This window comes from Eschrichtius robustus, chromosome 13, assembly GCF_028021215.1.
Source record: "Eschrichtius robustus isolate mEscRob2 chromosome 13, mEscRob2.pri, whole genome shotgun sequence".
Taxonomy (NCBI): domain Eukaryota; kingdom Metazoa; phylum Chordata; class Mammalia; order Artiodactyla; family Eschrichtiidae; genus Eschrichtius; species Eschrichtius robustus.
This window is the reverse complement of record NC_090836.1, coordinates 59,409,962-59,423,793: the sequence shown is the minus strand read 5'-3', so window position 1 is coordinate 59,423,793 and position 13,832 is coordinate 59,409,962. Positions and strand designations below refer to the sequence as shown.

General features: G+C 39.2%; 1 protein-coding gene across 1 annotated transcript in view; it reads left to right on the top strand.

Annotated features, from left to right (window-relative positions):
* PTPRR (protein tyrosine phosphatase receptor type R) overlaps window positions 1-13,832 on the top strand; it is a 258,997-nt gene that overhangs the window by 152,806 nt on the left and 92,359 nt on the right. The window contains exon 6 of the mRNA XM_068560322.1: window positions 4,720-4,982. Within this exon, the coding sequence (XP_068416423.1) occupies window positions 4,720-4,982 (263 nt within the window). The remainder of the gene's footprint in view (window positions 1-4,719; window positions 4,983-13,832) is intronic.

Genomic DNA, 13,832 nt, shown 5'->3' with positions numbered 1-13,832 from the left:
ACATTCAACCCAGACAGAGGTGATAAATGTGTGCCACACCATACCTGCTGTTGACACCTCTCTGTTTTTGCACCTAGTATCTGGTACTGGACATCATTTTTACACATCCTTCTCTTCTGGAAGCCAGTGAACTCCCAAAAGTGAGGATTGTGTGCTATCTTTGCATCCACAATGTTGTTTCTGGAACGTAGTAGCAATTGATTCACATTTAAACTGAAAGAAATGAATGAATGAACTATTTCAGAGCTAACTATAAACTACTGCAAAGGACAAATGCTATGACTGTTAGTTGGTGACATCATTTTGAGATTTGAACATATTTTAATCCAAACAGATGTTTTGTGTGTTACCCACCTATGTGTTTTTTTATTGAAATATATTTGACATATAACACTGTGTAAATTTAAGGTGTACCACTTAATAATATTTTTAAAATGAAAATTATAAGCTGCTAAATAACTTTATAGGCTTCTTTTTTTTAGCTTCCTCTCATTTCTGTGTTTCTCTGGTTCTCTTCTTCCTGCTATTATTTTTTTCTCCTGCTTTAGTTTTGACTTTTACAGGTCCTTTCATTCAATATTCCATTCTTTTTCTTTTTTCAAATTACCAAATGACTCTATTGCATCCCAGGATTGAAACAAGAAGCTCTTAAAGGGAAAGTCAAAAATATTGACTTGCCATTCCTATGGCAGCTTTTAGGTTGAGTTTGGAAACAAAGTGCATTCATATAGAGAAACATGCATATGGTATATTCCAGATCTTGACCTGTGCAGAGAAAAATTTCTGACATCACTTTTCCAGAGGCTTTGGAAAAGAGGTTGGGAAGAAGGCTGTCGGGATTTAGAAGACACAGTAGAGTAGAATGGTTACAGGCATAAGTCAGGAAGCCCGGATCCTAGACTTCATTTCTAACCTGCCATAAATCATTCAACCGCTCTGGGTTTAAATGTGAAGTGAAGAGATTATACCAGATTATTTTTAAGGTCCCTTATACCAGTTTCTCGACAGCAGCATTACTGACACTTTGGACTGGATAATTCTGTCAGGGGGGAAAGGGGCTGTCCTGTGTATTGTAGGATACTTAGCATTTTCTCCAGCCTCTGCCCGCTAGATGCCAGTAGCACGCTGCACACACCCCAGTACCACAACCAAAAAAGGTCTCCAGACGTTGCCAAATGTCCCCTGAAGGGCAAAATCCCTGCCGGTTGAGAAACACTCCGTTAGAGCTTAATTCCATGACAACTGCTCTATTGCCAAGTAGCAACCTCTCCAATTCTTTCCACATTTTATCAGACAGCCCAAATCTCTCTGCTGAGTATTTAAACAGTGTCTTAGAAGCACTGTATATTCTCCAAGTTCTGCTTTTCCCTAATTAAAGATGTAGAAATCAGTTTTTACACGTACTACATAGATATAGATTAAAAAATTGACCTCTAAACAGAGGTAAAGTAAACAGGTGACTGTAAAATATGTGGCAAAGGTTCTCCATCAAGAACATAAGCTCGCGGATGGTAAAGAAGGACTTGGGACTTGAACTAGTTTTACACTCACATCATCATAAAAGTCACCTGTCAGGAACTAGGGAGAAGGTCGACATTTCCTTGGCTTTCTCATTTCCATTTTTGAAATATGCTTCTCCAAAACCCGAATGTAAACAGGCAAGTGAATGTTTTATTTACATATTATAGTTAGATGTGAAAAACTTAGAATATACAATATATGCATTATCTTCTATTAAATATATTTTTGTAAAGTTACAGATATGTCTGTTTTTCTCATTCAGGAAAATAACTTGCTTACAATTAAAAAAATAAAAAGCTGCCCCACCTTAAATTTGAATTGCCTCATCTTTTAGTAATTAGGTATTTAGCTTAACACAGATGTGTCATCTGATTGATATTGTTCTAGTGTGGTTTTTGTTTGTGCAGAGTGGCGGCAAAGTGCCTTTTGAGGGTCATAGAAACTGAAAAGAAGCAGTAAGTTGGAAAACACCTCCCCATCCTTAGGCATTATGCACAGGGTAAGGGTATTCATCTTCAGTATTTTAATATGCATATCTAGTTACACCTTATATGTTCATAGAGTCCTTTTCCTTAAAGAGAGCTTTCAATGTACAAAAGACATACTCTTAGATTTGGTGCTGTTGAAACGCAGTGGTGAGAATCACATCGGCAGCCGATGTGATTTCAGAGTCAATCTTTAAGAAGGATGGTGTGGCGAAGGGCATGTAAGGGGTGGGAAGTGACCAGGCCTGCGAGGCAGAGCTGCCTTTGAGTTTGGCTCTGCCACGGCTAACTGCTGACTTTGGACCAGCAGCTAAAGGTTATTTAGCTAGACTGCAATTTCTTTAATGTATAATTTGGTCAGAAGGACCTCTCGTGACCGCTCTAACTCCCATTCCCTCTGTATCCCTAATTAAAAAGTCACTTAACATACATTCACCTCTATTTTTTATTTCTCTGCCTTCCTCAAGCTTCTTTATTGTTATTACAACCTGAGATGTTGGAACTGAGGCATAATTAAATTTCATTTTCATTCTGTGTTTAAATAATTCCAGAGCTCCCTTTCATATTACAATTTCTACTTCTTCAGTTCTTCATTCTGAGTCATATTTCTCATAATTTTGAGTAAAATTTTTCAGGAAAGGTAGACAGGTAATATATTTTCTGAGATGCTATGTAGCTGAGAAATTCTTTCTGTTGGCTTTATTCACATGAACATCAATTTATCTGGGTATGGGGTTCATGCATCCTCGATAATGTGCGTTTTTCCTCAAGTCACAAAAATTGCTCGATTTTCTTCTCACATTTACTCTTCTTTCAATTGACACACTTTAAAAAAAAAAAAAAAACTAAGAACTTTTTTCATTCCATATCCCTAAATTCCATAAGAACAGGGTACACTCTATTTTGTTCACAATGGAGTACCCTGTACCTCACACAAGGCATAAAGTAAGTGGGCACTGAAAAATAGTTTTGAATGACTTGCTTCCCTCTCATTTATTCTTGTTTATTATTTACCATGACTCTTCTCTGACATCCATATCCCGTCTTTTCTCTTGTTTTCATCTTCATTTGTTCATCCTTTGCTATAAATTCCAGGCAGTCTCTCAACTTTGCCATATCCACCACTGATTGTATTTTCTGCATTCTCAGCTCTGTTCCTTATTGCTTAAAAGAAGACTTACACCCTGCTGCTGAGTTTTCAGTTCTTTGAATTCTTTTCTTCTTAATCTCAGTCTGATACCTTCTCATCTTGTCAAACAGACTGTTTTTTACCAATATATTTTGAGAATACCGGACAAATATTTTCTAAAATTTCCCTGAAATAAATTCTCATCAGTGTTCATCCTTTAACAAGAAAATATATATATTTCGATCTTATATATTTTCAGTAGATTTCAAATATAGAGGTGACTAGAATTTAAAGGCAATTGGAAAGAAAAAATTAGCCTCAAGACTAGTTAGAGTAAATGTGGTTGACAAGTGCCAGGACTGCCCTCTCCCCTAAAATAACAGTCATTCAGCTAATGGGCTCCAGAAATTAAACAGGGAGTCTGATTGGCCTAAAGGTTTTTTAAGATGCTGCTGTCATCAGTGCTATAATTGCAGATTACAGGTTGAGTGGCCACTTCATGTGAATAACTTATCAAATCACCTCCCTGAGAACAGACTTGAAGAAACACAAGGACATCTACCCTCTGTAGGAACTGGAGTAAAGGAGTTATTATCAAGAAAAGAGAAAAAATACGAAATCGTTATGTGGTACATCGTAAACGTGTACAATGTTACATGTCAATTATATCTTAATAAAACTGGAAAAAATAAAATAAATTAAAAATATATAAAAATATAACAGTTCATAAGTATTTTTAAAAGAAAGGAGAGAAAGGGGGGGGAAAAGGCTTATAACAAGGGAAGACTGAGGACAGGAAGGGTAATCTTAGCTCACCTCACAATTTGGTCCACTGAAGTGTCCCAGCAAAGTCAGTCTAATTCTTTTAAAAGTTTAAAAGTTTTCTGGATTGAATTAGCCATTCCAGAAAGAGCTCTGAGAATGAAGGAACATGATACTTTTGCGGTTTTTCTACATGCATTAAAAATTTAAAGGAGCAAAGGGTAAGAAAGAAAATGCTGGTTGCCCAAATTATTCTTTGACACATATCCTAAATTTAATTTTTTTCAAGTATTTACCAGATACTCAAGTTAATATACGACTAATGCAGATATTTACCAACATTAAGAAATTGTGGCTTATAGCATTACTATTCTTTAGTTAATACTTGGCAAGACTTTCTTCTTACATGTTGTACTGGATACAAATCTCTGTTTCTAAACATGTCACAAGCCCCCATTTCATGGTTATTCCTTCTATAAGTTTTCCATTTCAGTCATTTTGAATAAGAGCTTACATGTGATCAAACTGACATCTGACACTTTTATAAAATTAGCCATATTTGCTTTTGAATTATATTTGAGGAGTAGATCATGTATGTATATATTTAATATGTTTGTGCTCCATAACTAGAAACAAATAGCATATCTTTTTGAGGAAAATCTTCAATACCATAAAACTGAGAAATCATCCTAGAAAGCTTTCCTTACTTCTACTATCATCAAACCTTATTTTGGTTTGTCTTCTAGGTTGGGATGGAGGAGATCATACTTTGTTGTTGAACATGAAAAATGTGACAGGAACACTTTATATCTCCTTCTATAGATTCTTTACAGATTAAAAGAAAAATTTCAGCTTTCCCTGAGACAAGATAAAGAGAAAAATCAGGAGATCCACCTATCACCCATTGTATTACAGCCAGCACAGTCTGAGGCCAAGACAGCCAACAGTTTGGTCCAGCCTGAGCAGGTTCCAAAGGTACTGAATGTGGTTGTGGACCCTGAAGGCCAATACACTCCTGAGATCAAAGCCACCACCTCTGTCTGCCCTTCTCCTTTCAAAATGAAGCCCATAGGACTTCAGGAGAGGTAAGAGCTTTTTCGGGATCCCCCTACATGTTGCTTTTTTTTTTTTTTAACATCTTTATTGGAGTATAATTGCTTTACAATGGTGTGTTAGTTTCTGTTGTATAACAAAGTGAATCAGCTATACATATACATACATCCCCATATCACCTCCCTCTTGCGCCTCCCTCCCACCATCCCTATCCCACCCCGCTAGGTGGACACAAAGCACAGAGCTGATCTCCCTGTGCAATGCAGCTGCTTCCCACTAGCTATCTATTTTACAGTTGGTAGTGTATATATGTCCATGCTATTCTCTCACTTCGTCCCAGCTTACCCTTCCCCCCGCCGTGTCCTCAAGGCCATTCTCTACATCTGTGTCTTTATTCCTCTATTGCCCTTACGTTCTTCAGAACCTTTTTTTTTTTTTTTTAGATTCCATATATGTGTGTTAGCATAAGGTATTTGTTTTTCTCTTTCTGACTTACTTCACTCTGTATGACAGTCTCTAGGTGCATCCACCTTACTGCAAATAACTCAATTTCGTTTCTTTTTATGGCTGAGTAATATTCCATTGTATATATGTGCCACATCTTCTTTATCCATTCATCTGTTGTCAGACACTTAGATTGCTTCCATGTCCTGGCTATTGTAAATAGTGCTGCAGTGAACATTGTGGTACATGACTCTTTTTGAATTATGGTTTTCTCAAGGAATATGCCCAGTAGTGGAATTGCTGTGTCATATGGTAGTTCTATTTTTAGTTTTTTAAGGAACCTCCATACTGTTCTCCATAGTGGCTTTATCAATCTACATTCCCACCAACAGTGCAAGAGGGTTCCCTTTTCTCCACACCCTCTCCGGCATTTATTGTCTGTAGATTTTTTGATGATGGCCATTCTGACCAATGTGAGGTGATACCTTATTGTAGTTTTGATTTGCATTTCTCTAATGATTAGTGATGTTGAGCATCTTTTCATGTGCCTGTTGGCTATCTGTGTGTCTTCTTTGGAGAAATGTCTATTTAGGTCTTCTGCCCATTTTTGGATTGGGTTGTTTGTTTTTTTTGATATTGAGTTGCATGAGCTGCTTGTAAATTTTGGAGATTAATCCTTTGTCAGTTGCTTCACTTGCAAATATTTTCTCCCATTCTGAGGGTTATCTTTTCATCTTGTTTATGGTTTCCTTTGCTGTGCAAAAGCTTTTAAGTTTCATTAGGTCCCATTTGTTTATTTTTGTTTATATTTCCATTTCTCTAGGAGATGAGTCAAAAAGGATCTTGCTGTGATTTATGTCATAGAGTGTTCTGCCTATGTTTTCCTCTAAGAGTTTTATAATCTCTGGCCTTACATTTAGGTCTTTAATCCATTTTGAGTTTATTTTTGTGTATGGTGTTAGGGAGTGTTCTAATTTCTTTCTTTTACATGTAGCTGTTCAGTTTTCCCAGCATCACTTATTGAAGAGGCTGTCTGGGTTTTTTTGTTCTTCTTTCTCTAATTGCTTTAGGTGTAAGGTTAGGTCGTTTATTTGAGATGTTTCCTGTTTCTTGAGGTAGGATTGTATTGCTATAAACTTCCCTCTTAGAACTGCTTTTGCTGCGTCCCATAGGTTTTGGGAGGTCGTGTTTTCATTGTCATTTGTTGCTAGGTATTTTTTGATTACCTCTTTGATTTCTGCAGTGATCTCTTGGTTATTTAGTAGTGTATTGTTCAGCCTCCATGTGTTTGTATTTTTTACAGATTTTTTTTCCTGTAATTGATATCTAGTCTCATAGCATTGTGATCGGAAAAGATACTTGATACGATTTCAATTTTCTTAAATTTACCAAGGCTTGATTTGTGACCCAAGATATGATCTGTCCTGGAGAATGTTCCATGAGCACTTGAGAAGAAAGTGTATTCTGTTGTTTTTGGATGGAATGTCCTATAAATATCAGTTAAGTCCATCTTGTTTAATGTATCATTTAAAGCTCGTGTTTCCTTATTTATTTTCATTTTGGATGATCTGTCCATTAGTGAAAGTGGGGTGTTAAAGTCCCCTACTATGATTGTGTTACTGTCGATTTCCCCTTTTATGGTTGTTAGCATTTGCCTTATGTATTGAGGTGCTCCTATGTTGGGTGCATAAATATTTACAATTGTTCTATCTTGTTCTTGGATTGATCCCTTAATCATTATGTAGTGTCCTTCTTTGTCTCTTGTAATAGTCTTTATTTTAAAGTCTATTTTGTCTGATATGAGAATTGCTACTCCAGCTGTCTTTTGATTTCCATTTGCATGGAATATCTTTTTCCATCCCCTCACTTTCAGTCTGTATGTGTCCCTAGGTCTGAAGTGGGTATCTTATAGACAGCATATATACAGGTCTTGTTTTTTATGCATTCAGCCAGTCTGTGTCTTTTGGTTGGAGCATTTAATCCATTTACATTTAAGGTAGTTATTGATATGTATGTTCCTATTACCATTGTCATAATTGTTTTGGGTTTGTTACTGTAGGTCTTTTCCTTCTGTTGTGTTTCCTGACTAGAGAAGTTCCTTTAGCATTTGTTGTAAAGCTGGGTTGCTTGTGCTGAATTCTCTTAGCTTTTGCTTGTCTGTAAAGGTTTTAATTTCTCCGTCAAATCTGAATGAGATCCTTGCTGGGTAGAGTAATCTTGGTCGTAGGTTTTTCCCTTTCATCACTTTAAATATGTCCTGCCACTCCCTTCTGGCTTGTAGAGTTTCTGCTGAAAGATCAGCTGTTAACCTTATGAGGATTCCCTTGTATGTTATTTGTTGCTTTTCCCTTGCTGCTTTTAATATTTTTTCTTTGTATTTAATTTTTGATAGTTTGATTAATATGTGTCTTGCCATGTTTCTCCTTGGATTTACCCTGTATGGGACTCTCTGTGCTTCTTGGACTTGATTGACTATTTCCTTTCCCATATTAGGGAAGTTTTCAACTGTAATCTCTTCAAACATTTTCTCAGTCCCTTTTTTTTGCTCTTCTTCTTCTGGGATCCCTATAATTCGAATGTTGGTGCATTTAATGTTGTCCCAGAGGTCTCTGAGACTGTCCTCAATTCTTTTCATTCTTTTTTCTTTATTCTGCTCTGCTGTAGTTATTTCCACTATTTTATTTTCCAGGTCACTTATCCATTCTTCCGCCTCAGTTATTCTGCTATTGATTCCTTCTAGAGAATTTTTAATTTCATTTATTGTGTTGTTCATCATTGTTTGTTTGCTATTTAGTTTTTCTAGGTCCTTGTTAATGTTTCTTGTATTTTCTCCATTCTATTTGCAAGATTTTGGATCATCTTTACTATCATTTCTCTAAATTCTTTTTCAGGTAGGCTGCCTATTTCCTCTTCATTTGTTTGGTCTGGTGGGGTTTTACCTTGCTCCTTCATCTGCTGTGTTTTTCTCTGTCTTCTCATTTTGCTTAACTTACTGTGTTTGGGGTCTCCTTTTCACAGGCTGCAGGTTCGTAGTTCCCGTTGTCTTTGGTGTCTGTCCCCAGTGGGTAAGGTTGGTTCAGTGGGTTGTGTAGGCTTCCTGGTGGAGGGGACTGGTGCCTGTGTTCTAGTGGATGAGGCTGGATCTTGTCTTTCCGGTGGGCAGGACTGCATCTGGTGGGCAAAACAGACACTGTTTTGGGGTGTCTGTGACCTTATTATGATTTTAGGCAGCCTCTCTGCTAATGGGTGGGGTTGTGTTCCTGTCTTGCTAGTTGTTTGGCATGGGGTGTCCAGCACTGGAGCTTGCTTGTTGTTGAGTGGAGCTGGGTCTTAGCGTTGAGACGGAGATCTCTGGGAGAACTTTTGCTGTTTGATATTACATGGGGCTGGGAGGTCTCTGGTGGACCAATGTCCTGAACTTGGCTCTCCCACCTCAGAGGCTCAGGCCTGACACCCGGCCAGAGAACCAAGACCCTGTCAGCCACTCAGCTCAGAAGAAAAGGGAGAGAGAGAAAGAAAGAAAGAAAGAGACAAAGAGAGAGAGGGAGGGAGGGAGGGAGGAAGAGAGGAAGGAAAGAAAGAAAAGAAAGTTATTAAAATAAAAAAAAATTTTTAATTGTTAAAAATAAAAATAATAAAAAAAAAGAGAAAGAAAGAAGAGAGCAACCAAATCAGGAAACAAATCCACCAATGATAAGAAGTGCTAAAAACTATACTAAAAAACAACAACAACAACAAAACGGACAGACACAACCCTAGGACAAAAGGTAAAAGCAAAGCTATACAGACAAAATCACACAAAGAAGCATACACATACACACTCACAAAAAGAGAAAAAGGAAAAATATATATATATTTTTAAAAAAAGGAAGAGAGCAACCAAATCAATAAACAAATCTACCAATGATAATAAGCTCTAAATACTAAACTAAAGCAAACATAAAACCAGAAACAAATTAGATGCAGAAAACAAACCCCAAGTCTACAGTTGCTCCCAAAGTCCACCGCCTCAATTTTGGGATAATTCGTTGCCTATTCAGGTATTCCACAGATGCAAGCTACGTCAAGCTGATTGTGGAGATTTAATCCACTGCTCCTGAGGCTGCTGGGAGAAATTTCCCTTTCTCTTCTTTGTTCGAACGGCTCCTGGGATTCAGCTTTGGATTTGGCCCCGCCTCTGCGTGTGGGTCACCTGAGGGCATCTGTTCTTCGCCAAGACAGGACAGGGTTAAAGTATCAGCTGACTCGGGGGCTCTGGCTCAGTCAGGCCGGGGGGGAGGGAGTGGTACGGAATGCAGAGCGAGCCTGTGGCAGCAGAGGCTGGCGTGATGTTGCAACAGCCTGAGGTGTGCTGTGTGTTCTCCTGGGAAAATTGTCCCTGGATCACGGGACCCTGGCAGTGGCAGGCTGCACAGGCTCCCAGGAGGGGAGGTGTGGATAGTGACCTGTGCTTGCACACAGGCTTCTTGGTGGCTGCAGCAGCCGCCTTAACGTCTCATGCTAGTCTCTGGTGTCCGTGCTGATAGCTGCGGCTCATGCCCGTCTCTGGAGCTCATTTAGGCAGTGCTCTGAATCCCCTGTCCTCACGCACGCCAAAACAATGGTCCCTTGCCACTTAGGCAGTTCCAGACTTTTTCCCGGACTCCCTCCTGGCTAGCCATGGCACACTAGCCCCCTTCAGGCTGTGTTCACACAGCCAACCCCAGTTCTCTCCCTGGGATCTGACCTCTGAAGCCCGAGCCTCAGCTCCCAGCCCCAACCTGTCCCAGCGGGTAAGCAGACAGGCCTCTCAGGCTGGTGAGTGCTGGTCAGCACTGATCCTCTGTGCAGGAATCTCTCCACTTTTCCCTCTGCACCCCTGTTGCTGCGCTCTCCTCCATGGCTCCAAAGCTTCCCCCCCGCCATCCTCTGTCTCCGCCAGTGAAGGGGCTTCCTAGTGTGTGGAAACTTTTCCTCCTTCACAGCTCCCTCCCACTGGTGCAGGTCCTGTCCCTATTCTTTTGTCTCTGATGTTTTCTTTTTTCTTTTGCCCTACCCAGGTACGTGGGGAGTTTCTTGCCTTTTGGGAAGTCTGAGTTCTTCTGCCAGCGTTCAGTAGGTGTTCTGTAGGAGTTGTTCCACATGTAGATGTATTTTTGATGTATTTGTGGGTTGGAAGGTGATCTCCATGTCCTACTCCTCCACCATGTTGAAGGTCCCTCCTCGCTTTTTTTTTTTTTAAAGAGTATTCACCAACTGAAAAAGATAGAACTAGAGATGATTGGCATATTGGGTAGAACCCTAACCTTAACCGAATGAACACCAGGAGGAAGTAGTCTTTCTTGTCCCCTAAAAGAGTCTTGCTCTGTTATCAATAATCTTTTAGTCACATCTGATTTTCATAAGCTGGTATAGACCCAAGCCGAGCCTTCTTCAACTACAGGACAACTTCTATAATCATTTAATCTTGTTTAATCGTCATCAAAACTCTGGTAGATAGAAGGACTGGAAATAAACTTAGAGTCTTTCCCACCAAAGACCACATTCTTTGTAGTAAGGTAGAAGGAGTATATACCACAAATTAATTTTTATAAAGTTTTCCCTCTGCTTCCTTTGAGCAAAACAAACAGTAAATATCTCAAGCTTCATGACATTATCTTTGTTGCCTTACCTGCCTTTGTGATGTGCTTACACTGATACATTCTCATTTAAAGCAAATTTAAATAGGAAAACTAGAATATGCAAAATGTTTAAATGAGGGGCTAATTCTTTGCTTCCCCAGAATATTAAGCAAGGCTTTCCCATGGTATGTCTTAAAATAAGAAGCTTCATGTTTATATTTAAAATATGATTGATATTATATCCAACATTGCACATCAGGGTAGTGGGGAACTAAGAGCTTCTCAGAGTACATTCCCAGGTTCATTCGCCACTTATTTTCCTGGATCTCTATTTTCTATCACTGTCCTTGTTGTTGCCTTAGGTTTTTAGATCATGTATACAAATTTTTATTATATTTTCCACCACATGCACATACACACACAAACACGCACACCCCATATATCATTTCAGAAAATATAGTTTGGGGCTTTAAGAACTGCAAAAAGCCAAGTGGGTAATTCAAATTTCTTTGAAAGTATTGTCAAACAATAATGAATGAAGTGAAAAGAAAGGGATTTGTTGCAGTGATCTCCAAAGTTCTATAAAAGGAGAACACTTTGACTCCATAATGGAAGGGAAATGGAGAACAATCAAGTCATTCTTATTACCTCGTCCCCCAAAAGACTTTTTGGTTTCCTTATGAATCCATGAGTCTACATGGACCATTCTCTTACTTGGATGCCACCAAATTGCTGTCTCGGCTGCAGTCTGGAAAGGTAGACAAGATGGACTTTCTCCCTAAGGCCAACTAGGAGTCAGGAGAACTGGACTCCAGACCCAGCTCTGCCATTTCTGGATTGAGTGGCTTCAGATGAATCATTCACCTATCTGGGCCTCGTTTTTCTTCTTCTGTAATATGAAGGGGTTAAACTTGACTTCTTCACTTCCTTCAGGCTCTTTTACTCTTGTTACCTAAATTAGTTTCATGCCTTTATGTTTGCTTCAAAGGGAAGCCTTGAAGCAGGCATCTGAGCACTGGTGGTGTAGCAAGGGCAGGGTGGCAGAAAAGATCTGCTCAGATGAAAGTGATAAGAGGGTCACTTTCTATAGATGATTTAAAGATGATCATAAAACTGACTGAAAGTCTGACTAATTTTTATTATCATCATGCACCACCAATTCTGAGCAAAGTCAGTGGTTCAGTCCTTCGGGGAGTACCTAGTCCCAGCATCCTGCCCTTTGTAGGCTACTGCTGGGCATGTTTGAATTACAAGGACCATAAGGTTAAATATCCATTAATTTGTTTAAATGAAGTGAATGTTTGAGAAAGGAGAGTACAGGGATGGTGTCTTGCTCATCTTTGTGGTCCACATGGGAGACTGTAGAGAGTAAGTGTGTGATCAGTGTTAAGTGGATTCCCTGCGCCCTGGTCATACCCACCCATCACCTCCCTCTTCCTTCCTGCCTCAGAGCAGGAAAAAGCTCTTCTTTCCACAAGGGCTCCACGTCCTTTCCTCCCAACCTTGATGACTTACTCCATCAAATTTCTTCCTCTATGTTCAACTGCAACCTTTTTGCTAATGCTATATACCCTCAGCATGAAAATGGTTCTCTTTTGTATCAAAGAAACTCCCTTAATCCAATTCCGCCTATGGTCTTGTGTTTTCTTCCTAGTTCAGATGTGTCTTAAATGAGCAGAGTTTATTTGGTGCCTCATTGGTCTTCTTCAAGTCCTGCATCCACTGTTTCTCTCACATATGCTTGCCAAGTATATCAATGGTCTAACCACCAAAGTCAAAGCACACGTTTCGTTTCTTTTCACATCCAACCCTAATGCCTACTTCCTCTTTGAAACTCTCTCTTCCTTTGGCCTCCAAGACATTACTTTTCCCGGTTCTTGGGTGGTTACCTTTAGGCACACACACGCACTCCTTTCTCCCCTTAACTTCAGAGTTCTATCAAAGAGGTAGATTGAGCTGGAGGTACTCCTTTAGGAATCAACCATGTAAAAGGTAGTAAGAGAAGAAGAGGCTGTGGTTGGATTACCCAGAAAGGAGAGAAGCGGTCCTGGGGTGAGCAGTAGAAGTGAGGAATGGGCAAGGAATATGGAGAGGGCAATTCAAGCATCACTTTCTCTTGGAAGCCATTACCTCCTTCCCTTCTTCCTGTAGCCCACCTACCAACATGGATTCAGCTCTGTCTCCTCCACTCCTTTCTACCCGAGTCCCATAGCCTTGTGTGCATACAGTATTTATAAACTTCTTAGGTATAGGTAAAATTTTCATTTACTAATCTGTCTTACCCTGTAAACTCTAAGCTTCTTTAGGGCACATATATGATTTCATTGTCTCTTTGTCTCTTTCATATAGAACATAATTCCTAAAAGGCAAGAGCTCCTGGAAATAAATGCTTAAATGAATGAATGAGTGTTATATTGAATAATTCTCAGGTTAACGGCCAGTAGTTGTAGGGAAACACTTTGCTTATTCCACCATCCCTATTTTCACCCTGCTTTTCTACCATAATTCCCTTGCTAAGATGGTATAGTGATGAGTTTTAAGAGTGATAAAAGATGAGAGGCATACAGTGTTCCATATAGTAAGAAAACTTTCCTGAGAGTTTTAAGCCTTAAAACTTAATTTATGTTTATATGTTCTAATGGTGCTTTTAAAATAGCCTTGTGTTTTACAGCCTTCCATCTCCTGATCCCGGAGTGAAATAATAGTCCTCTGTTTATTGCATGAAAGTCTGGCTTCATTAAAATCACCATGAGACCATAAAGGCTGTATTATGAGTCATTTGTCCCCAAAAATCTTTTGGGTCATGCCATATAAATCTCTCATCCCTGATGGAGAGAA